General features: G+C 50.5%; 5 protein-coding genes across 5 annotated transcripts; 3 read left to right on the top strand and 2 right to left on the bottom strand.

The window, feature by feature from the left end:
- Positions 1-557: 557 nt before the first annotated feature.
- Positions 558-2,071, top strand: CABS01_13596 (uncharacterized protein; the record flags this gene model as incomplete). Its single annotated transcript, XM_060546938.1, has 4 exons — positions 558-678; positions 876-1,089; positions 1,172-1,529; positions 1,616-2,071. The coding sequence occupies 4 exons, from the start codon at positions 558-560 to the stop codon at positions 2,069-2,071; spliced, it is 1,149 nt and encodes a 382-aa protein (XP_060394762.1).
- A 2,192-nt stretch (positions 2,072-4,263) lies between these two features.
- CABS01_13595 (uncharacterized protein) lies at positions 4,264-4,491 on the top strand (the record flags this gene model as incomplete). Its single annotated transcript, XM_060546937.1, has 1 exon — positions 4,264-4,491. The coding sequence occupies one exon, from the start codon at positions 4,264-4,266 to the stop codon at positions 4,489-4,491; it is 228 nt and encodes a 75-aa protein (XP_060394761.1).
- Positions 4,492-5,956: 1,465 nt separating this feature from the next.
- CABS01_13594 (Wd tetratricopeptide repeat domain-containing protein) lies at positions 5,957-7,663 on the bottom strand (the record flags this gene model as incomplete). Its single annotated transcript, XM_060546936.1, has 1 exon — positions 5,957-7,663. The coding sequence occupies one exon, from the start codon at positions 7,661-7,663 to the stop codon at positions 5,957-5,959; it is 1,707 nt and encodes a 568-aa protein (XP_060394760.1).
- A 5,969-nt stretch (positions 7,664-13,632) lies between these two features.
- CABS01_13593 (6-phosphogluconolactonase) lies at positions 13,633-14,418 on the top strand (the record flags this gene model as incomplete). Its single annotated transcript, XM_060546935.1, has 1 exon — positions 13,633-14,418. One exon carries the CDS (start codon positions 13,633-13,635, stop codon positions 14,416-14,418), a length of 786 nt encoding a protein of 261 aa, XP_060394759.1.
- Positions 14,419-17,962: 3,544 nt separating this feature from the next.
- On the bottom strand, positions 17,963-19,848 carry CABS01_13592 (major facilitator superfamily transporter; the record flags this gene model as incomplete). The annotated part of the gene is made up of 3 exons (XM_060546934.1): positions 17,963-19,313; positions 19,416-19,516; positions 19,621-19,848. 3 exons carry the CDS (start codon positions 19,846-19,848, stop codon positions 17,963-17,965), a joined length of 1,680 nt encoding a protein of 559 aa, XP_060394758.1.
- Positions 19,849-23,954: the final 4,106 nt, after the last annotated feature.

Here is a 23,954-nt window from a genome sequence, read left to right as displayed (position 1 = left end):
GGTAAATACATGGCGCTGATAGCATGGATACTCATGTGTAATTCATGCGACTTAACTTGTTTCCTTTGACTTAAGAACTGAACTCATAGATCGAGTAAGCCCTCATTCGCTCAATATCAATGTCTGCTTCTTCAGGGTGTGATCTTGCGATCCTCGCGAATATTTGTCTCGAATGTCACCGCTGCCACGGCCCCACCGACCCCACTGGCTCCGGCGATCAAACGGCCGCTCATCAATATCCCTGCCCGCCCGCCGTTTCAGGAGTCTCGGCCGCACCCTCCGATCTTGCACCAATCAGACGGCCACCCATCCCCCGTCAGGAGGCACCCGCCACGAGAGCCACGGCGAGTCAAAAACCCAATTCAACACCTTACATGGGGTAGCTACCTCCCCCGATCCGGACCTTGCCGTCCTCTTTTTCGCGCCAATCTTTCATCCTTCTCTTCAGATCTTGCCTCCTTTTAAGCTTCTTTTCCACCCCCACCACCACTCACTTGACAGGTGCCGATCGCATAGGTAGCGTAGGGCACATTTTGTTCTCACCAAAGCTCCTCACCATGTCTCTAAAGACTCTCTTGCCGTTGCTCGCACTTACCGGCGCGGGCCTGGGTTGGCAGCACAAGACCGAAACCGAAGCCCGCGATGCCCTCAAGGCGAACGAGCACAGCCTAGTAGCGTGTAAGTTGTACCAGTCTCACGAGACCTCTCTCCGACAGCATGCTGACGCCATGTACAGTTATTGAGGTAAGCCGAGCCTCTGGTCCTTGAGCTCATGCCCTTGCGAATACTCTCACGAGTTCGATGCCGCCGCCACATATTAGCAACGCGCTGACCTTAACAAAGCCCTCAACGTACGACATTCTGCATCTCTACAGCAACATTCGTTAACACGGACAACAGCGACGCCAGCACAGCCCTCGAAAAGCACTGGTCCGCCGTCGAAGATGCCGTCCCGGCCGCTCTTTCAGTAGACTGCTCGACTTCAGCCTCGCTCTGCTCCGAACACGACGTCGCCTCCTACCCCGCCATCCGCCTCTACCGCCAAGACGGCATGAAGCACCACTACCGCGGCCCCAGAAAGGCCTCTGAGTATGTTCCTCATCATCGGCCCCCCCTTGATCACCTCACAAAGGAGCTTCAGCTAAGCCGCCCGCGTCTCTCTCTCTTGTAGAATCACCGCCTTCGTCCGCCGCATGCTCCGCCCCGCCGTGGTCCCTCTCGACAGCAAGGCCGCGAAATCCTTCAACAAGGACGACGACGTGGTGTTGATTGCGCACATGGCCGAGTCCGAGACCAGCCTGCGCGAGCGCTTCACCGAGATGGCCGGGCGCTACCGCGATCGCTACGCCTTCGGGCTGACGACGATTGACGAGGCGCCCGGGCGGATCGCGTGCTATAACAACGCCGACGGCGCGTTCCACATGACGTCCGAGCTGGACGAGGTCGACTCGATGGAGAAGATGCTGAAAAAGTGCGCGTCGCAGCTCGTGCCGCGGTTGACGAGGAGAAATGAGGCCAAGTATTTAAGCGTCAGTTGGCAACCCTTTTGCAGTCTTACAGATGTTTTTCATGTAACGTCCAAGAGGCAAACTACTAACGTATGAGATGTTCACAGTCCGGCAAGTCGTTGACCTACTTCTTCTCGACGGTCGAAGAGAACCTAGACTCTTGGACATCGGCTGTGAAACCCATGGCGAAGCAGTACCACGAGTACATCACCTTCGTGACGGTCGACCTCGGCGAGTACCCCGATATGCCGTCGCTCTTTGGCCTGCCGCCGGATGCCACCGAGGGCGTGGCGGTCTATAACCCGGCTGTGGGCTTGGCGTTCCCGTTCAAAGGGGACAAGATCACGGTAGACGCGGTCGCGCAGCACATCGCCGATATCTCTGAAGGTAACGCCGATGCCTGGCAGGTGGGTGAGCCGACTGCGGATGAGGAGATTGTGGAGCAGGTCATGGAGGAGGTCCCAGTGAAGGGGCGAGACGGTTCCGAGGTAGAGACTGAGGAGACCAAGGAGGCAACCAAGGAGACTGGAGAAGAGAAGCCTGAGATCCACGACGAGCTCTAGGCAAGGGATCTTATCATGGGTGTGCGCTGATTACACTCAACGGCTGTTTCCGGGGTCCCGATCACTGGTCCGATAGTAGGACAACATCCAAGACATCGCTCGAAACAGGGTCGCTGCCCACTATTGCTGATCCGAAGAGAAATCAAAGATACCAAAGCAAGCCGGCTTGTAGTCTTCATGGAACTGATATCTGCATCCAAAACCTGAGGATTGGCATTCTCGACTTTGGCAGAAAACCAGTTGCCTCAAAATCACAGCAGCAAACTTGGCTGCGTATGGCAAAGGAAATAAGGAAGCCAGACAAGAGGATCAGCTGGCAGTGAAGGAAGGGGGTGGCAGCAGAGCCCGTCCGTCTTCTGCTTACCCAAGCCCTCTGGGCTAGGCGAATTTCACACCATCTCGAGCGCAATAGACGCCCTTATATAGAAACAGACATCAACGTCGATATGATTGCTTCGCGGAGCCGGGCACCGCTCCGTCGTTACCATTTCTGTTCTCAAGCCACCGAACAATGATCAGATTGTACGTGAAAGCTGCTTCGGCGGCGACGGACTATGCCCCGCCAGCCAGCCTTCGTGGTAACTAACCCCGAACACGCATCGCGCGCACCGCGGAGGAAAAGAACCGGAATGAGGGTGGGACGGACCTGCGTTGCCTGCCAGCGTAATACGTTACACAGGCCGCCCAAAAAAAAAAGTCAACAAAATCGCCACCATTTCGGAGCCGGATGAAGCTCCGTTAGGGGTTTGTCTACGTTGAACCAAACGTTCTTAGCACGTTGTTCGTTCTTGTTCCAATCAGCGACTCCAGGACCTCGTACAGTGACCCAAAGACCACGATTTCTCACTATTCCCGTATCCAAGATTCGAGTTAGTCCGAGACCCTTGGCTTTCTCTATCCCGCGGAGGCGGGCTGCCCCTCCGCTGCCTGCCGCCGCCTCGGCTCTCAACTGAGTCAGCTGAGTCAACTCGGCTTCTTCCTTGGGATCAACATCCCCTCTCCCAGACTCCAGAGAGGTTCGGAGCGGGCTCCGTGTTGATTTGAGCCAATCAGTTTGCTGAGCCGCGGAGGCGGACGAGGCCCCGTCTTCAATCCCAAACCGAGACACGAGAGAGAGAGGTCCCTCTCCCGCGGTCCGCGGAGGCGGGCATTTCCTCCGTCGCGGCCGTCCCAAATCTCAGACTTCAAGCCTATAAGTTTCGCTGCTCAATCGGGACTATAAATCCACTCTGAATCCTCCAATTTGTATGCTCGGGTCACATGACGCAAGTTTTCTCAACTTCACGTCTACATCGCGATGCTGATTTCCAACTAAACGGGTTATCACGAGCCCATTCAGCTACTAATTTTTGAGCATTGAGAGGAATTTCTTCGCAGCAGCAGCAGCATTTTGTCCTTCTACACGTAAGTTGAGGCAAGAACGGTCCCCGAACAGAATGCCTAGTGACTATGCTCCCGCCATGCCATGTATTCTTGCGATTCACGGTCCTTTCCATCGTATCCTGCACTCAATTGATCCGAATAACATGAGGATACAGACTCGCTTGAACAAAGCGCATCCTCCACCGTGAACGAAATCGCCACAAAAAAAGGAGGCAAGACGTCTACACAACCACCTTCTCCATCAAGTGTCCAAACCCCGAACCCAACCCGCATTAGACTCAATTCCTTCCTTCTTGGCACCTTCCAGATTGTCAGCTCAGATAAGGCCTTTTCAAGGTATCTATAAAGCCCCGCGATCACCAGATTGCTGTGCCGCAAATCCTTCTACGCCCGGAGACTCCTTCAGCTCGCTTACTCAAGATACGAGAGATTGAAAACGCTGTAAGTCTTTCGTATAAGACAGAGGGGTTTTCTGAGAACCGATGATTTCACTCGTTGCCTTACTCAACCCCCTCCCCCGCTTCTTGTCAGCTCCTGGGGCCCTTGGCGATACCGTCAACTAAGACAGTGATCACTCGAGACATAATGAATCCTATCGGTGGATGACTCCATAATAGGAATGTAGATAGCATCCTCTCTCTCCCTCATGTTGAACCTCCCAGTAGAAATGCCACATACCTTCAAACGCCAAAACTACATAAAGCATCACCAACGTACCAAAAAAGCACGTCAATTCCGGAGACAAAGTCGCCATAATACCAACCAGAAGCCAATTCCCCTTCTCCACATAATTACCCCCAAGAATCAAAATGCAACTCAAATCTCTCTTCGCCCTCGCCCTCGCCGCCGCCGTCACAGCAGCAGCCGCCACCCCAGGCGGAACCGAGACCACCACCCTCGACAAGCGCGCCCCCACAAAGGCAGAGTGCTGCTGCTGCTACGGCGGCCCTTCCGTCGGCTGCGCCGCGGACCTCAACTGCGCGGGCTACACGCCCAGCATCGGCGTCTGCCTCGACACGCGGTGCCCGTTCAAATGAAACGGTGCGATTCGCAACGAGTAGTCTCTCGACTGGAACGGCGGATCTGTGCAGAAGGGGAGAAAAACAATAGGCTTGTGAGGACGGGTTTCCTCCAGAAGGCTTAGCAAGGTGCTGGGTGTGTATGCCGCCTAGATGGCCCATGGGGTGGTCTACTCAATTATGTCGTTCCGATCCTTCCGGCACACGGAACCCGTTGCGAGGGAAACCCTGGTATTGTTCAGAGTAAGTTCCTCAGCTTTGTAGGAGCAGACTTGGGTGCCTTTGTTTCCAACTTGATAACTGTTCAATGACGTCATCAATAAAAGAACGCATTTCTCAAAATAATCTTTTATATTGGATCATCACCATGGGTTGCGTCGTGCTGCGACATCCAACATTACATGCCTGAGACCAGGCAACCATTTGCCTTGTCATCGGTATTCCGATCCTGGCGTCATCTTGCATGCGGCATCGTTCTGTCGTCTGCCCTGCACGTTCGCCTCGCCCTGCCCAACTGCAGCGCCGGTTCCCAGCATGAAAGCCAACGACATCGATTTTTCAAAGTCTATTCAACCTTTTTCTTACCGCCTGCTCCTGATACGCTTCAAGGAGAACAGAACATTGGCGTCGAGTAGTTGCGTGGCTAACCTAGAGGAAGTCGACTCAGGGTACTTGGCTTGACTGCGATAGTGCGACATCTTGGGGATATCGCTCTCGGCAACCTCAGCCTCGGCCTCTCCAAAGAAGTCGCCATTCGTGCATTACCCAAATGATACATGTAGCGCTGTGTTTATCACTGTGTGCTCTGCGCATATCAATCAAACCATTGAGACACAGGCTGAATAGGCATCTTTGTCTGTAGCCTGTAGCCTGTCTTACACGCTGTAGCAACACCTACTCCCAAGACCATCAGGGCTGAGTGCTAAAACCAAAAGGTATACAGAAATACTCGTAAGAGCTCAAGGCCTGGATCCATCAGTGTTCACAGATGCCAGTATATATATACTTTCGAGCTTCTCTAGAACGCTGTGGACGAATGCTTTTAACATGCGAATGGCCTCGAGGGGTAGGCCTGGTGGTATCGCAGATAGAAGAAAGACGGAGGCGATAAACCGTAGGGTGTATGTGAACTAGAAATTGTCCACAGTAGTATGCATAAAAAAGGACGTTTCGCGATTATTTTGTCGTGTATGTCTCCCTCTCTCCCCCAAGTCCATGACCAGGGGGCTCGTGTACAAGCATATCCTAAGGTAGGTATCCCTAACCTAGTGGACGTAAAAAATGGATCTTCCTGTTGCCTCGACCCCGAATTTCGACCCCTCCAATGATATAATCTCTAATGGTATGTTTCCTCTAATTCCCCGTAAATCGCTCGCTAATCGCAAGTTTTCCGACGTTCAAAAATCGCCGGTCGAAAGTAGGCAGTGTAGACTGTCAAGTCTCTGGTAGGTCTTCAAATCTTGCGGTTGATGATGAGCAAGGTTCAGGATGCTTGCGGCTCGGCAGCAGCAGCTTCGTCTCGGCATCTTTGGCACATGCACCATCCGCCGAGACTTCCCTTTGCCCAAGCCCTTCGTTGATCGACGGGCATTGTTACGTCGCAGTAGTGGTTCAAGACCTCTTCACCAGCCTTGAGCCCTCCTGGAGCGCCGCCCACAACCTTTGTCTTCCGCGCCCAAAGTGTCATCTGTCCTCCCCAATCCCATGTGACGTTCGGATCGCAGTCGTGGTTGGCTAAGCACCAAAGGGGGTGTACTGCAGCGACATCGGGCCGACCATCGCGTGGGTTCTTACGGGCTGATGCCGTTCCGCGGAATTTGCTGTAGAGGGTATTCAGAACCCACAAATCGTGTTCTTGAATAGTGCTATAAATGTCGACGTCCATCTTTTCGAGGATGTGGAAGGGTGTCTCGATATTGTACTTGAACGAGAATGGCAGCGTCCATTCCGGCGGCGGATTCGCACTCGGTGAGATCTCGATATCGTTCGATGCGGAAGGCACAAAGTCACCCCAGATGTACTTGATCTGTGTCACATCCAAGGGATGTATTTCTTGGTGGTTGGACATGGCCAAGACACGCGCAAGAAGAAGCAGGTGTAGTGTCTCATCGGCTTCCGAAGCTTCAGGGTCCTTGGCGATGGCGTCGACATCCTTCTCGCATACAGCAGGGTGGTAAAGTTCTTGCGCCATATCGTGGCAGTGTTGGCTACAGAAAACTGTGTCGTAACATTCGTCGCAGCTGACAGCGGCCGGCTCGCTGCCCAACGGTGGCAGTTCCGCACTACACGCATCGCAGACTGGTTCCTTGAGGCGATTATTGGCGGTCAAAAGCGAATATTCTTCCAAGACGGCCTCTCCTGGCGCAATGTCTTGCGTCGCAAAGAGGCCCAGCTGATTGCAAGTGGGTATGATATCGTAGTCATCCATATCGCTGGCTGCCTCCAAAAGGACCGGGAGCTTAGACAATTGGACCGCACACTTGGGTGCAGACTTTGATAGTTCGGCGTTCAGAAATTCGAGGGACTCGGGAGCAAAACGGTCAGGCTCGTATGTGTTCCAGGGGTAGACTTCCCTCCGAACAAGCCCCCATTCCGGAAGAACGTTGACGTTGAAGTCGTCTCTGCGACATCTCCGACTCGCCACATGCTTGATGTATCCCATCGTTTGAAGGAGTTCGTCGTTCTCGGGAGCGATCAGCAGACCTCGGTCGCAAAACTCGTGCGCGCTTTTCAGGCATCCGCACAACAGAAGACTGAGGGCAAGAATCTGAAAGGCGCGAACAGAGGATAGTTTGGCTACATGAGCGACGAGGCTTGCTTGGTCTCTGGCCTCGTCTGTCAGATAGTCGCTTCCGAGCTTCGACAGAATGCCATGGTCCAGGACAATAGGTAGTGGGTCCAGAGGGCGGGATCCAAGAGCCTCGATAGCTTGCTCGTGATACTCAGAGCCCTCGTGGAGGACGTCGTCGGTCAAAAGAAGAGCTTTATAGGCATCGCCGGCGGCCAAGTCGGGGTAGCCCAATTCAGAGTGGACAACGGCACGTTCGAGGTAAGTGATCAAGTCGTATGGGTTGTCGACCAAAGTCTCTGTGAGACGTCGGCGATGCTCGAGTAGACCTTCTGAGCGTCGAGTGTTTTCATCCTCCAAGGGCGACTCATTGCCCGTGGTAGTGGTGCTTGCTGTCGACATGGTGAAGAAAAGGAAGCTAGTAGCAAAGCGCTTGGGCAGCACTGTTCGGGGCTAGCATCCAACAAGGTGCAGGCAGGGCTGCTGATAAAAAGAAGGGAAACAAGGCAAAAGAAGGGAGATGCCGCCCAGGAATCGAGATCGAAATTGGATGCAAGTGACACTGACGTCAGTGAGGAGAATAACGATCCTGGTATTGCTGGGCTCAAGGTCCAAGTCGAGCGGACGTGTTGTGGTACCTTAATGGAACACCGTCTCGGGAACGGAACGGTGAGATGAACCTGAACCCTAGGAGGAAAAAGCCCGGCACACGGCTGCGCGCGGTTGTGTCTCGAGGTCTTTTTTTTTTTTTTTAATTGTTTTGTTTTTTTCGACTGAGAGGGGTTTTTTTTTTGGGCAAAGAGAACGGGGCAAGCCCACAACTGGTCAGACCACTTTATGGCAACCCTGCCCGGGCTGTATCCGTTGGAAGTCGTTGAATTACAGCGTAAAGAAAGAGCCCGGGGAAAACGGATTTGAAAAATGGGGGAAACGAGAGTAAGTAGATTTGAAGGGGGGGAAAGGTCCGATGAAGGAAAAGAGGCGAGAATGAGATGGCAGGACTGGAAGGAAGGAAGGCGTCCTTATTCGTCAATCAGACGGAAATGAAGGTGAGGCGATGGTGTTGGTCTGGCGGGTGATGGCGCGCCCTGATGCCTCTCTGGTTTTAGTCGTGCTTGATCCTGTGCTGCTCTTCTCTCTGATTCTCCTCGATTGGCGTTTGCTGCCTGTCTTGACAGTTGTAGCCGGAGGTGACTAGCCCGGTTTGTTTAGCTTGGTCCCAGTAAGACGGAGACCCTATTTTTGGTTGATGGCCGGTCCGTCCAAGTATGCCGTTTTTTAAAAGGGGGCAACAAGATGGAAATTAAACACAGACGCAAGTCGTCGTCGACCTTGACCTCGAAAGGGAAGGGGAAGAAATTTGCAACTCATCAATTGGATATTGGCCGCGGATTGGGGTCCGTTGGTGCGTGGTGACAAGTGGGGGGTTCTGGACTGGACCCTTGAAAACTGGAACTTCAGGGTCCTTCGCGTGGAGGGGTAAAACTGCCCTACCTGGTCTTTGTGACTTGCGGACAACCGCTCCCAAGACCGCAAGCGCATTCAACCCGGAACGTCTTGACGTTGAACCGCCAGGCGCAACGGCGTGACTGGCTGAGAGACCATCGCACACCCATGCTGCGTCCTCCAAGGGGGGGAAAGTTAGATGTACGGATAGGTTGCGACCCTTGATTTGCCTTGAAGTCCGTGGTCCATGGTTCCTGGTAAGATGACCCTTCGATGGACGGTTGAGACGGGGCAGTGGCAGTGAAAACATGGTTTCGTACCACTTGGCTTTGCAACTCAGCAACAAGGGGACTCGACCCTGTCAGCCTCACGTACCACGCGCTTGCCCGAGCTCTTCTCCCGTGGATACTGGGGATTGCGACTTGTCGCGAATTGGCTTGAGACCTGGGAACCCTCTTCAAGGAACCGCATGTCTAGTGACGTCAGTGTCTAGTTTCCCCGTTGCTTTCATCCCGTCATTTCCGTTTTGACTTTTTTGCCTTTTATGGGTTCTCGTTTCTTCCGCATGAACCTTTTTTTCCTCGTAACAATTCACATGCCGGCGCAATCCTATGCAGTACGGTATTCGTGCCTTGTTCGTACTGATACATTCAACAAGAAATAGACGCGGCCGATGGAGCATTTGACGCCCGTTGGGCCGATCAGATACCTTTTCTGTCCAGTTGCCTGCCTTTCTGTACGAAGTCTGGAAAGGGGCCTCCATTTTTTTTTTACCGCAGTGCCGGAGTTATTCCTGTCCTTTGTTTCTTCGACAAGTCCTTGCCAGTGCCTGATCGCCATCTGGGGCAGCAAGGGATAGCTGGAGCAGCAGGGCAAAACGCAGAATGAGGCTTACTTGCAAGGGCCCTGGCACCCTACCTAGCACTGGGTCGCCCCGAGGATACTGCCTTCCCGTCCCATTCGTGATTAAGGGTCCAGTTGATTGACACTTTTCGTCGCATCTGCTGCAACCCGGTCCCCACCGTTTGTCGCTCGATATCAGCTGTGGCATTGTCGTATGTATGTAGTATATCAAACACGGGAATAGCTCCGCGTGCTCCGGCCTGGTCGCGGCGAACGAACCAACAGCATGCGCCGTCAAGTGTGGATTCGAGGCCTTGGGCACACCGCCGACGTGAATCATGTCCACTTCCTGCAGCGCACTGCTGTAAATCGGACGCCTCTTACACATACATCGGCAATTGCCTGGTCTTGATCGTTGCTCCCCCCGCGGGCCATCACGCGTGTAATTTTGCAGAATTGACATCCGGACCGTTTGTGGATGATGATATCGCGGGATTCCGTTTCAGAAAGCGGCGCTTCACTTCAAGCGCTGCGACCCGCCAACACCCCTCCTTTTTTGGTATTCGAGTCAACATTATGACGACAGCGTCCCCGCAGTAGCTGGACCAGGTTTCTGCTGAACCCCCGTCCGCCCGGTGGTTCGTGATGGTTCCCTTGAATTGGAGATGGACGACTTTCGAGTCAGTTCGTCGCAGTGACGTCATTGTCGAGATGCATCGATGCCCGGCGCAACATCCTGATGCACCGTCAAGTTTGCACCGGCTGTGATCGTTTAATCCACCGAGTTTATCAACCGCCTGGTGGTTGATTTTGTCGAGTCATGCAGGGGTCTATCAAACGCACCGCGAACAATGACGCACTCCGGACTCGTTCATGTAAAGACTCGTAAAATCTGTCAGGTTTCTTCAAGATGAATCAAACGCTATTGCTGACGTGAGTGATAATGCAGAAGAGAGGTGACGAAGCTTTCGAGGTAGCGACTTGTAGAGATGTCACTCATCAGCCTTTGTACCTGTGCCCGCACTCGCGATATTGACAGGCACGCAGAGACCAATAGTGGATACCGAAGTATATCGTCGATTTGGCATGACAAATGTGTTCTTGGATAGCGAATAAGGCACCGATGCTCGACAGTTTTATTCCTCGTGTATCTTCTTGTGTAACGCAGCAGAGACGCGGAACTTGGACTGCGATTTCGTACATTTTGGAGAATTGAGGGCGCACTGCAAATCAGGCATTTGCCGGTGGCCCGCGATCTATAGGACACCAGGCATCGAAAGATCGGACTGCTGTCCTTTGACGTGGAAATAGCATAATAGAGTTGATTCTGATATTGGATTCGGCCGGTAGTTCGCAGGAGGCGCGCCGGTTCGGGCCAGTGGTCTAGGCGTCTTCCCCAGACTCGCTGGCACATGCCAAAGGCTGGCAGCACAATAGCAACGTGGGAGTGACAACGTGGATAAATCGGTGGTCTCGTCCATTGAGGTGTATCGTGGTGTCGATCCCACGTCCAACATGAGGCTGGCGGTTTCCTGATGTCTGTCTGCAGCGCTGCATTGCATGCGACGAACCAGCAGAAGGGCGATTGGCTTGATGGACAAGAGTGGAGTTGACACTGCAAATGGTGTCAGTCATGTCTATTTTGAGGTATATACGGATACAGCGAATGAACTTGGATCAGTAACTCCTGTCAGGCGAGCACTAATTCTGAGCATCGAGTCGACCACAATCGCACACTCGTAGGTGTGAAAGCGTAACTTGGAGCTAATGGCGTTTGCTTCGGAAGCGATTGAACAAGCTAATAGTTGGCATGCTTCTTGGATAGGTATGTGGTCGCGCTGCATTCGGGTACACTGCCGCAGCAGTGCTTGAGGTGAGGTAGGTGGTTGAGGAGGGGCATGTGGGCGGGCTAATGGCTCCAGGAGCGTTTCCTCCGGCAGGTTGTTGGAATGCGAGAAGCGATTGTGCCTGGCGCTCGCTCTTCATGGGTTGACGACATGCATGACATTCGCAACGATGCTCGCAGTCCGAATTGCCCACCCCGGACAGACTTTGTCTACTTTTCCAAAGCAGAAGCGCTGCATTTCGCAAATTGAAAGTAATATTAACAAAAAGGAGTTTGTGGTATAATTCCTGCCATCTAGTCTTAGGTTGTCTGCTTTCTTACTACCAGTCGGTGCTTCACTCCGGGCAAGTGCTGCCCTAGGTACCTTAGCTGAGAACGGAAGCCTGCTATTACCTCAGTTCACATTAGATTCGGCAGGAACGCTGAGACCAGCAATGCGGAAAGGTAGGAAGGCAGGAAGGATCCTTCCACCTTCTGTGCTTGGTGCTTAGGCTAAATCCCTCTTTCCGCTCATCCTTCCGTTGCGCTTCAACTTTGCCGTTTCTTATCGAAACCCATGGACCCCACGGGATGCATACAAAAATGCACCCGAGCAATCAATTTCAGATGCTTCCATGCTCTAGCTCTGAGGCAGCGGCGCTGCTTCCCGACCGCCGGGCAGCTCGGTCAGGGGCCGTGAGCCGTCATGGTCGTCCTTCCTTGGCTGGATCTACCAGCTGCGCTCTCACTGCAGTGGGTTCACGACTTGGTTCGCCACAAAATCATCCCGCCAAACTTGTTCTACTTCCAGCCATCTCATCGCCCTAAATCCTCCAGCCACCAGCCACCCGACACGCCGACTCGATCTACAACAGTAGTGCTGCATCAGCGCCATGCCGGACAATGAGTGTCCATTCCCGGAACTGCAATGGTCCCTTGACCCTTGAGGGCAGCGCAACTGCTTCGGCAAATCATCAATGTGTACCTTACGGAAGCACTAACGGACCAACGACAACTACAGTTAGCTTTGCGGACAAATCATTCATCATCACTCAGTCTGACTCTGCTGATTGCATCCAGCTTTGTGGCATTCAAAAGCATATCATGGATAGTAACGACTGCCACCACCGACGTTATCTGGCGAGTCAACAGCTCAAGGCTTTCAAAATATCCTTATTAAAAGTCCGGACTCTACGGCAGGTCAACAATGAAGCTAGGAAAAGGCATTCGAGATACAGATTACCACCTCACAGCCGGTCCACTGGAAACATGGCAACCCCGCCATTTTACACAGTACACGCACTTGCGTACCTGAGGTAAAGAATAGGGAATAGAGTATAGTGAGGTGCCGCAGCAAGTGCTCTGATCAAGGCCTGACTTGCCTTTTGCCCGCCGTTATCGATCACGAATCCATGGTGAAACGGTGCAAATTTACCTGCAGCCCGTATACATCCGCCCGCCCTCGTCCTACGCTATCTCACATGAGACTATTACCACCAACCATCAAGCACCAAGCACTGGCTACTCATTGACCTTTGAGCCAAACAAATCGTTTGGATTGCAGCTCCAGAGCACAGCCGGCAGAGAATAATTGGGTCGAGCCACACTCAAATTGCTCAACTGCAGCCTGCCCAAGCTGCTGAACTGAGGTGAGGTGCTCTTTGCGTCTTTCGACTTCCAATCTGTGCCAAACGTAAGGTGTATGAATACGTACCTGGCCTCACTGTGTGAGCTGCACTTTCTGCCCCGATTAAAAAAAAAAAGGTGACACAGATACTCCGTACAAAATATTCAATCATCTGCCCCGCTATCGGTTTTGGGTCTACCCATCTTTTGTGGTTTTTTGGCCCTTAACATCTGGAAACATCCATGACCCATCCCGCCGCTTGATTCTTAGACCGACGCTATTTATCTCCTCGGTCCTTATTACGTCCCTCCCGTGTGCAGACTGACAGACGGCTCTCTCAAAGCTTCCATCTTCGTCTGAACCTCCAACTTTCAACCAACCACACGGAACACGCAAGCATATTCGCCCTGCCCAGCAAAACGCAGTACATCCCGCAGCAAGAAGCCGGAGTTTGTGCGCACCTTCTCCAATTTCGGACCGCCCCTCATTCTGCACCGACAGCAGACCGTTTTCCTTCACATCCTCCTCTTCGCCCCCCTTCGCAACGTCAACCTCGCTTCCGACATCACACTTCTCCGCCCCCCGCCTTCCGCCTTCCACCAACCTACCTCCAGCTTACTTTACCCCACCATGAGCAACAAACAGCCAAACCTCTTCGCCTACCCGTCGGTTGACGAACTCGCGCCCGCCCTGCGATCCTACGTCATCCAAGCACAAAATGCAGGTCTGAATCGTCACGGTGCCTTCAAGGTCGCCGTCTCTGGCGGCTCGCTGCCAAAGACTTTGGCCCAGGCACTGCTCACACCCTCCACCGGCCCCGAAGACCAGGTTCACTTTGGAAAGTGGGAAATCTTCTTCGCCGACGAGCGCGCCGTTCCCCTCGACCACGAGGACTCCAACTATGCTCTCCTCAAGAGCCAGCTGCTCGACAAGATCCCCGAGGACCTCGGTGCCCCGACCGTCCATCCCATCGACACCACCTACCTGAACGACACTCAGGAGCTGGCCGATCAGTACGAAAAGACCCTCGTCACCAGCTTTGCCAGCCGCGACAGCGTGCGTCTCCCCATCTTCGACTTGTTGCTCCTCGGCTCCGGTCCCGACGGACACACCTGCAGTCTGTTCCCCGGTCACGAACTGCTGCGCGAGACGACTGCCTGGGTTGCTCCCATCGAGGACTCCCCCAAGCCCCCGCCCAAGCGCATCACTCTCACTCTTCCCGTCGTGAACCACGGCGTCAAGATTGCCTTTGTCGCCACTGGCGGCGGTAAGAAGGAGATCATGAAGAGGATTTTTGAGCACGGCGATGGACTTCCCTGCGCCCTAGTCAACGAGGGCGCCGGCGACCGCGTCAGCTGGTTCGTCGATAACGCCGCCGTTGAGGGCGTCAGCTTCCCCCGCCGTTCGTTCTTGTAAACACCAAAGAACCACGGTGAGGAGAGACGGTGGATAGATCTGATGATGTGGAGGACGATTGCGAAATAAAAAGAATAGCCATTGCTCGTTCCAGATAGACAGAGACTCAACGAACGGCACATCTCTCAAAGGGATGGAAATTACGAAGGAAAAAAAAAGGACTGTACCGACAATCGCTGGCTTGATCGCGAGCTTCAGAGACCTGGCGTCCATGCCCAGTTTACCTCGTCTTGGGTTGCCCCCGGAACTCTTTCCCACCACCCCTTTTTCAGGATTTGCTATCTGTTCGCTGGGCCTCGAACTTTTGATATCCATTCACGTCAGACTTTATGATTTCACGATACAAAGGAACGAGACGAGAGACTTTGGGAGGGAAACTTTGCCAGGCGGATCGGCGGGTACAGTTTTTCAACCGCCGTGACGCACAACTGTGGGTAGATAGCTCGACGGTTCTCCTCTCCCACGAAGGAGAAGGGGCCAAGCAAATGCAAAAAAGACATATATTCCCATCAACGCCCCATCAACGAGTAATCGAATGTATCGTGATTTGGTACCATTCTCAGTCCTCTCCTCATTTCCCAAGCACGTGGGGGGGTTGGTGGCGAGCAGTGCCTTTGCGTTTTTGCCTTCGTTTCTTGCATCCCGCATGAAAGTCGCATCTGCCTACGTCTACCTTGGTAATAGGACGCCACATGACCTCACCCCGCCGATGAAGATCTATGTAGGGCTGAGGATATGAACTTCTTCTCCAGTCATGCATTGCTGACGTGGGGGAAGATGAGAAAACGGTACAGGTCTTCCCCTTCAGGACCTCACCGAGCCTGCCTACCCAAACTCTCGGGCCGAGTAAGGTATGTGAGAAGGAAATCCAATTCCTGCCTTATGATTAGAAAGAAGTCCAAGTCGTCTAGATCCCCTCAGCCATGTTCCTGTTGCCAGCCGGAAGGCGCCTGTCTGACTGATTGGGTGATGGCGTGAGCAAAGCTCCAACAACAAGGAACAATCACATGAATACACAGACAGCCTACTCGATGACGGGCTACGAGTTCGAATCACAGCATGTGAACTGAGAGATTTAGTCCTCGGGGTGAGATTTTCTTTTCTGATTTGTTTTGGAGACGATACGACCGACCCCCGTATCACGCGTCTCCGTTCTATGCCGGTCAAAGGCAGTCATTCTAACGGACATTCGAGACTTACACGGAATGTTTTCTTTCTACTCCGGATCTTGAAAATAGGACATCTAACGGAGAAAAAATCAGGGGTGTTAAGCTACGCGTTCCTCTTTTGCCCTGTTGTCCGGTGCCATTGCTCTTCTGATGATTCACGCACCTCTTGCTTACTATTTCCTTCTCCATCCTTGGTGAGAAATGAGGGTCGGCGTAATAGAGCCGGAATGGGAGGGTTGAGGTGCCCGCTTCATCAATAATACGAACAAGAAAGACTTGCAGAGACGCGCTTGGCGCCTCAATGGTCCGTGTGCGCGTGTACACAGAGTTCTCTTTTCGATGACCGCATTGGTCTGACTACCACACTGCCTGGACCCGTGGGAGTTCCTCGCGGTTGTTCATCAAGGTATAACTTCAGAGACCATGAATTTCAGAGGACCTGGCGAGAAAATGAGCACCTCCCTGATGTTTTATAATAGTATCCGTTCTGATCCTCGTCTTCTGGTTCGTGTTCCTGTATACTGGGGGCACGGAGTTGAAGAAGTAGCAGTTGAAGATGGGGGCAGCGAAGACGGGCTGGTGGGTCCCTTTATAATTCTCACAAGAGCACGACGAGATGAATTGAAATGTACAAGTTACACTCTCTCCCTTCTTCTGCCACTGCAACGGCTGGTCACGAGGAAGGACGAACATCCGGACACTATTATAGTCAATGTCGTTGACCTATGCCTACCTAGACCTTACACTTTCCTTGGGCCCTAGAAATACGCCGCCGCATCAATTGCATACTAGAAATGTGCCTGTCTACCTGAGGCGCAGGGCAGTCTCTGCTTCGGTTTGAATACCCCGGCATTCTTGCTGACAAGTGTCTTATGTCGCCCCTTTCTCCTCTGCTCTATTCTCTAATTGGACGAGGCAATCTGCTCTCTACCTCAGTCGTCCAGGATTGATTTGAACACCTGACTCCTGAGCACAGCTGCAAAATATATCTTGCCCACCTGTTTCTGAGTCTAGGTTGCAGCAGCTTTTACATTTCTTTAAGTTCTTTATATATTTGTTTGTGATACAAACCCAAGCACTAGTATCTAGAGACGACGAGTATGAGGGAATTACCGCTCTCTTTCGCCCTTTCTCTACTGAGAAGGCGCTGCGTATCTGCTTCAGTGAAAAGAAGCCTAGCTTTCTTATGAACCTCTTCAACAGACTCACCAAGAACTAATCCTTGCCGCGCTGATTACCTTAGTGGTATCGGAAATTGGGTGCTTACACTACTTAGTCTATGCCGAAAACGAAGCACTCAAACCTAAGCTATCGATCAACCGACTTAGTAACACGAACTGGGCGCGTCTAAGAACCCTTGGAATTAAGCAGCAGACTCATCCGCTCAAAGAATCTCCAAGAGCCTAGGCTGGAGATATCTCTTTTTGGAAGTCTATGCTTTTAGCGATGGCATCTCTTTTGGCAGACAGACTTCTTCTTAGGGAGTTTATAGACTTTAAGATCTATACAGTAACATGACCATTCTCTGTCCTCCTCTCTCTCACTCAGAGGATATTCAAATGAGAATACAATATATACGGGCATTGGTATGAGAAGAGCAGGATATATAGAGCTTTAGAACCTTACCATTTTTCTACTGGCTCGTCGCTCCAGCCAGTCTACTAGCGATTTGGCTAGAAACCAGCGACATCATCGTCCGTCTGCTTCTCACCCGTCAAGAAGCACGTGCTCACGGACCAACCCGAAAGCCCGCGGGGGTTGTCTTTCCAGAATTGAATCCGAGATACCTCTGAATGGGGCTTATATACGGCACAAATGAGTCTCCCAGCAGATTCCTCCTACACAATGACTACCCAGCCACCTTACCCGGCCCGGTATTCATATTATACAGATACAAAAGCCGTACAAGTCAGCTAGAGAGGTAGAGGAAAAAGGCACAGCTGCAAATTCCACACACAAACCATGGCATGAAAACATACTCTGTATTCTCTCTCCGTGACACCGTTCTCACCTGTCCCTCAGCGCCGGCTTCAAGCCACAGGTGTTGGCCTGCAAGCTCTGTTCTTTACGCTGAAGTGCGTGGCAATTTGTCACTTTAAGAGATCAGGTCTTGGGTTCGAGACCTCTGCATGAGGTATTTATATACAGGATATGAACACGCTTCCAAGCCGACCCATTCATTACGTTGCGCAGAGGAGATATGTCCAGTCGGTAAGTATACAGCAAACCTCTTACCTCTCCGTAAAGTTTGCATCACAACAGAATCTACCTCATGAGTGTATAGATGACACCAGATCGCAGATCTACACCTCGCAGTGAACCTTCCACCCCAAGAGAGAAAAATCCTCTCTCCCAACTCCTCTCCCTCACACACTCTACTTCTTCCCCAAAGCCTTCTCCTTGATAAAAAACGTACTCAGAAAAGCAAGCACAAGCAACGCCGCCATAGGCACCATGGCCCCCAACGTCGCAACCTGATAACTCGCCCTCACCTCCCCGGCAACAGCAGGCGGCAGCTCCCGAATATAATCCAAACTCTCCCGAACCCGCTCCTCAACGCGCCTCGCCTCGTCCCCGTCCCGCAGCCGCGCCGCCAGCTGCGTCCGCAGCACCTGCTGCAGCACAGACGAGCACACACTGATCCCGATGCTCGACCCCAGGCTCCGGAACAGGTACGAGCACGCCACCACCACCGCGGAATCCCGGGACGCGGCGTTGGCCAGCAGCGCCACCAGCGTCGTCGTGATGCCCGCGCCGCCGCCGAGCGCGAGCAGCGCCATGCCGCCCACCACGCCCGCCGAGGAGCGGAAGTACAGCGCCGCGACCGTGGGAGCTACCGCGACGACCATGAGACCGTAGGCGAGCACCGTGAGGGTGTAGTACCGGCCCTTGCGCTTCATAAAGTAGCCCGAGCTGACGCTCGCCGTGACGGAGGTGATCATGGCCGGCACGAGCGCCGCGCCCGCGAGGGTGGCCGAGGCGCCCTGCACGGCCTGGAAGAAGAGCGGGATGAAGAAGATGGAGGCGATGTGGCCCGCTATGCCGAAGAAGTTTGCGAGGTAGCACGCGAACAGCGAGCGGTCAAAGATGATGTGGCCCGGCGCAAAGGGGTGCGACGCGACGCGCATCTCGACGTACACAAAGACGGAGAACAGGACGGGCGTGGCGGCGAGCGCGGCGACGGTAAGCTTGCTCGACCACCCGTTGTTAGAGCCCGAATCCAGGCCCACGAGCAGGGCCACGACGGCGGCGACGAGGGTAGCGGCGCCGAGGAAGTCGATGCGCTTCACCTTTTCGCGCCAGTGCGCGTGGTCCGTCCTGGGCACGTCGAGGACAAAGTACACCGCCAAGAACGCGAGTACGCAGAGCGGCACCTGGCCCGTGAAGGACCAGCGCCAGCCGACCGAGTCTGCGAGGAGGCCGCCGAGGGGCGCGCCGGTGGAGGTGCCGGCGGCGAAGATGATGTTGAGGTACCCTTGCCAGACGCCGCGGTCGCGGAGCGGGACGATGTCGCTGAGGAGGATGGCGACAACGCTGTTCATGCCGCCGCCGCCAATGCCGGCTATGGCGCGGGCGACGCAGAGCTGGGTGAAGGACTGTGCTAGGCCGCAGCCCAGAGAGCCGAGGGCGAAGACTGTGTAAGCAAAGAGGAGGCACTCTTTGCGGCCGAAGATGTCGCTGAGTTTGCCGTAGAGGGGTTGGAAGCTGGTTAGGGTGATGTAGTAGCTGTGGGCATCATGTTAGTACTTCGCTCTTCGTTGTCTTACATCGGGCATGAAGCCGGATGAGATGAGTTTCTCTGAGGGTGAGGGAGGGCGTGTTACTCACGACGTTGCGAGCCAGCTCGTATAATTCAGCGCATGAAGCTCGCTCCCAATCTTGGCGTACGTCGCCACGGTGAGCAGCTGGTCGACAGCGCAGAGATAGATCTAGAAAAACACCAGTTAGTCCCTGCCGAGTTCTGAGCGGTCGACCTGAGCCGCTGCCGGAGGCCTTGCGCCGAGGAAGGGACCCGGGCTGGAGTGGAACCTACGCCGATACCGACGGCCGGAAGAAGAAAGTGCATCTTCTTGGCCATCTCCGGGTTGCCGTCCCGATTTTCACCGGCGTCAGTGTCGGCGGCCGCGGCCGTAGCGCCGTTCTGCTGACCGCCGGTGTTGACGGTGCCGTTGCCGTTGCCATTGGCCGCCTCCGAGTCGGAGTTGCGCAGTAGCGGCGACGTCTCCGTCGGAACGGAGGTGCCATTGACGGAGCCGGTCATCTTTGCGGAAACGAAGTAACGGCCGAAACTAATGCTGCTGCTGTGCTTTGTGAACCTGATGGAAATTACTGGCGAGACTTCTGCTGTCTTTCCCCCCTTTTGCCAAAGCGTTGAAATCGCTCTAAGAACAGGATAGACAATACCAATTGCCGGTCGTTTATGAAGTCAATTGATTTTCCCTATCTCTCCCCCGCTATCTCTCCGACTTTCGCATTGTGGCCGACGAGGATTTCTAATCTGCCTCCTGCATACAGTTAAGCTCCGTTTCTGTCGGGGTCCTCATCGGATGGTTGGCCGCCCGATAAGCCCAGGCCGGGCCTTATCGCCTCTGACGACACTCCCGCAGCGAAGCACGTGATCGCAAAAGTCTCTTCAAGAGTGGAGCCTGAAGAGCATTTTGGCTCAAATTGTCTCCCGTCCCGAGTCCTACAAACAAAAATCAAGACAGCAAAAGAGATGTTGATCTGAACCCTAGTTCGTGAATTGGTTCGGATCCAGGTCGTACTGGAACAGAGACTCTCTGCAGTCAAGTCCTCGATGCGAAACCTTCATCGACAATGGCGAACCAAAAAAACAAGAATGCGAAGACACGGCCACCGGGCCAGACTGTGACGGAACCAGGGTTGTTAGCCGGTAAGGTGGAAATGTAACGGCGTCGGAGATCAAATCGGCCTGGTGTGCTTGGCAACCCGTTCACCCGCTTCACTGCTCCCAAAACCCATAACCTCGTAGGGGAAAAACTCCTCATATCGCCCGGCCTTCGACCGAATCGCCCCGAGCTTCCCGGACATCAACTGACCAGTCACCTCGTTAATCAAATCAATCGACCGGCAGAGTAGGTAAGCAGCGCCAGAGAGATCAATGAACTGTAGTGTGAGTGTGTGACCGAGGGAGCTCACCATGATGTGGAATGGGGACGGATCGAATCTCATCTTAAAAATCCTGCCGGTGTGAAACAAACCGTCGCGTCTCTGCTCCATCCTTCCACAAAGGCTGCCCCAAAAGTCATTTTAATGTTAATCTATATTTTCCGCAATGCGGGTTCCCGCAAAAACGTAACCTGCGTGCTGCGATGCGAACCATTCGAGGGCGGGCTAGACTTGGACCAACAGGAACAAGGCCTTTGTCGTTGGTCCGCTGCAATGCGTCCTTTTTCGTGCCAAGCCCGCGGATGTCGCTCCTCAATCAAACGGCCACTTGTCTCATTAGAATCGACTCATTGAGTGCGGAGTACCTGACAGCGTGGGAAGTACTTTGGAATAGCGTCGGCGATTCTCGTGTGCTGTACCACATCTTTGAATAGGTTCCAGTCGATGTCGTCTCACGATCCAACACTCCTCCTCGCGAATGTAAGCTTTCAATAGTCAAAGGTCGACGGATGGCAGAGTGGTACGCAGTGCGACCATGGCACATCAGACCCCTTATGTCGTCCCAACTTTGTGCGTCTGCAAGGCGGGAGACTGGAGTTGGACAACTTGTCGTCATCAAAAAAGCCCTCTGGCGTTCAAGGGGGGGCACAGGCCACAGGGGAAGCCCGGCGGAGGCACGGCACCCCTCGGTCTGAAGTGCTTGCAAGGTCATCCCAGGAGCAGGCGTGTGAGACTCGGATGACCGAGGAACTCAAAATGGCTCAAACCTGCTGTTCATGCGAGCGACAAGGGCATTGCGCTGTTATGTGTAGGGCGAGGATATTCTGCCAGCAGCTCCTGCTATTCTGCCACCAAGTGTGGCTGCGGCAGGCCCTACCTCCGACCACGGAGCCCAGCTGCCCATACCCACCCACTTACCTACCTACCCACCCACCTACCTACCTACCTACCCACCTACCTACCTACCTATAACTACTACTTCATTAACCTCGCCGTCGCTACTACCGTTAATTAAAACTATTCTTAACGTTAATATACTATAAAAAGAGAATAATTATAAAGTTAACGATCCCTTTATTTATTAATATACCGTTAATTATAATAATTATAATTATATAGAGTATAACTACTTATTTTATAACTAGTACTTTTCTAGCTTATTTAAAGCTAGAGTAGTACTTAATAAAGCTATTTATAAAGCTAGTTTTATAGTTCGAATTATTTAATATAAGCCCTCTATTAAAGTACTAATTACTATTACTTATTATTATACTTATAACCCGCGTTATAATTAAAAATAGTAACGCTTTATAAAATTAACTTACTTAAATAAGTATTATAAATCCTTAACCTCGTTTATAAACTATTATTAATAAATCGTTATTAGTTTTTTAAGTAATAATTAGCTCTTTTATTTTATTATTAATAACTTCTATAACTATTATAACTACTTATTTAGTAATACTAACGCTTTTATATATTATTACTATATATTACTACGTAATAAGAAGGATTAAATTATTAATTAATAAAATAAGGGTATTTAACCTATTTAAATCTTTTTAAGCTTATGGTTAGAAAATAGTAATTATAGTAATATCGTTACCTATAATATATTTAATATATTAGCTATTTACTACCGTAACGAATTAGGTAATAGGACCCTTATTAAGTAATTATTTAATTAATTATATAATTTAATAAAGTACTAGTACTGTTTTTAATATAACGACGCGGGCTATATTACGAGCTTATTTATTATACTTACTACTATAATTTTTCTATTTTAATAATATCTAAATATTTTATTAATAAATTTTATATATAAAACTAACCGATTTAATATACCGTTATTTAATATTTATAAAGTAATTAATAATAGTTATGTTTTTTAAGTTATAAGCTATTTTTTATTTAATAAGAAAGAAGCTAATTATAATTAGGTTATTAACTAGTTATTAATATTACTCCGGGCTTATAAAATTCCCTTTTTATAAATTACGTATACGGATTACGAGATTACTTTATTTAATACTCTTAATAATAATACCTAATTTAAAGTAGTACTATACGTACTTTATTATTAGTATATTAATTTTAATATACTAACCCGGACTTAGTATTATTTTAGCTTAGTTACGAGGGACGAGACTAGCGTAGTTATATATAACCCTTATTTTTAATAATTCCTTACGGATTAAAATAATCTCCTCCGTAACTAATTAATAACTATATATTATAATTAATTATTCGAATTTTAAATTACTAAGTACCCTATAATAATAGTTAATTATATTATTAATACTTAGTTTAAGCCGTAATATAAAAAACTCGTATTTACTTAAGTTAACTAAATTAAGTACTTCGGTTACTTAATTATATTAATTATTAAATCCTTATATATAAGTATTAAAATACGAGTCTATTACTATATAAGTAATTTTAAAGCCGTATTTAATAAATTAGTTATTTTTTAAATAAATTAAGTAGTTATAATTAGCGCTTACCGGACCCGTTACTAAGCTAAAGTATTAAGTATTATTATAAAATTATTTTAAAAAAAAGTGCGTCCGTATATATACTATAATATTTTTAAACGACTTTTATAAGAACTTAGTATACTAAATAAATAGCTAAATTTAAGTTTATTAAAAAAGTTATTAAAAAAGTACGTATATTACTTAATTTAAACTACTTATAGGCTACTTTATTACTACGTTTTTTAATAATATATTAAAAATAGTATTTTAATATTATTAAAAAAGATCTATTTATATTAGTTTTAGTAACGCTTAGAGCTTATTATTAATAATAGTACTTTTATCCCCTTATTTAATCCCCTATAAGTCCGAAGTAAAGGTTATTTATAGGGCTTTATAATAGGTATTATAGTAGTTATAATAAGTAAATTAAAAAAGCTAATTATTAATTAAAGTACTTTTTTTAAATAAGAGCCCTTTATATTTAAATATAAAAAAGCTATTAAATACGTAAAAATAATACTCGTATTAGCGCTACTATTATTAACGGTACCTCTAGTACTAAGTAGGGCTATTTTTATTTAACAAGGCCTTGAGATTATATACGATTCTAATATATACGAGCTTAGTATAAAAATATAACGGAAGTATTAGCGGGCTATTATTAATAAGGTAATTAACGTAGTTAATAATAATACGATTAATTTTATAGGGGCTCCTTAGTTATTAATATTTATAAAGTTGCGATCTTAATTAA

This window comes from Colletotrichum abscissum, assembly GCF_030869225.1.
Source record: "Colletotrichum abscissum strain IMI 504890 chromosome Unknown Scaffold_46.1, whole genome shotgun sequence".
NCBI lineage: Eukaryota > Fungi > Ascomycota > Sordariomycetes > Glomerellales > Glomerellaceae > Colletotrichum > Colletotrichum abscissum.
This window is presented reverse-complemented; position numbering and strand designations above follow the sequence as displayed.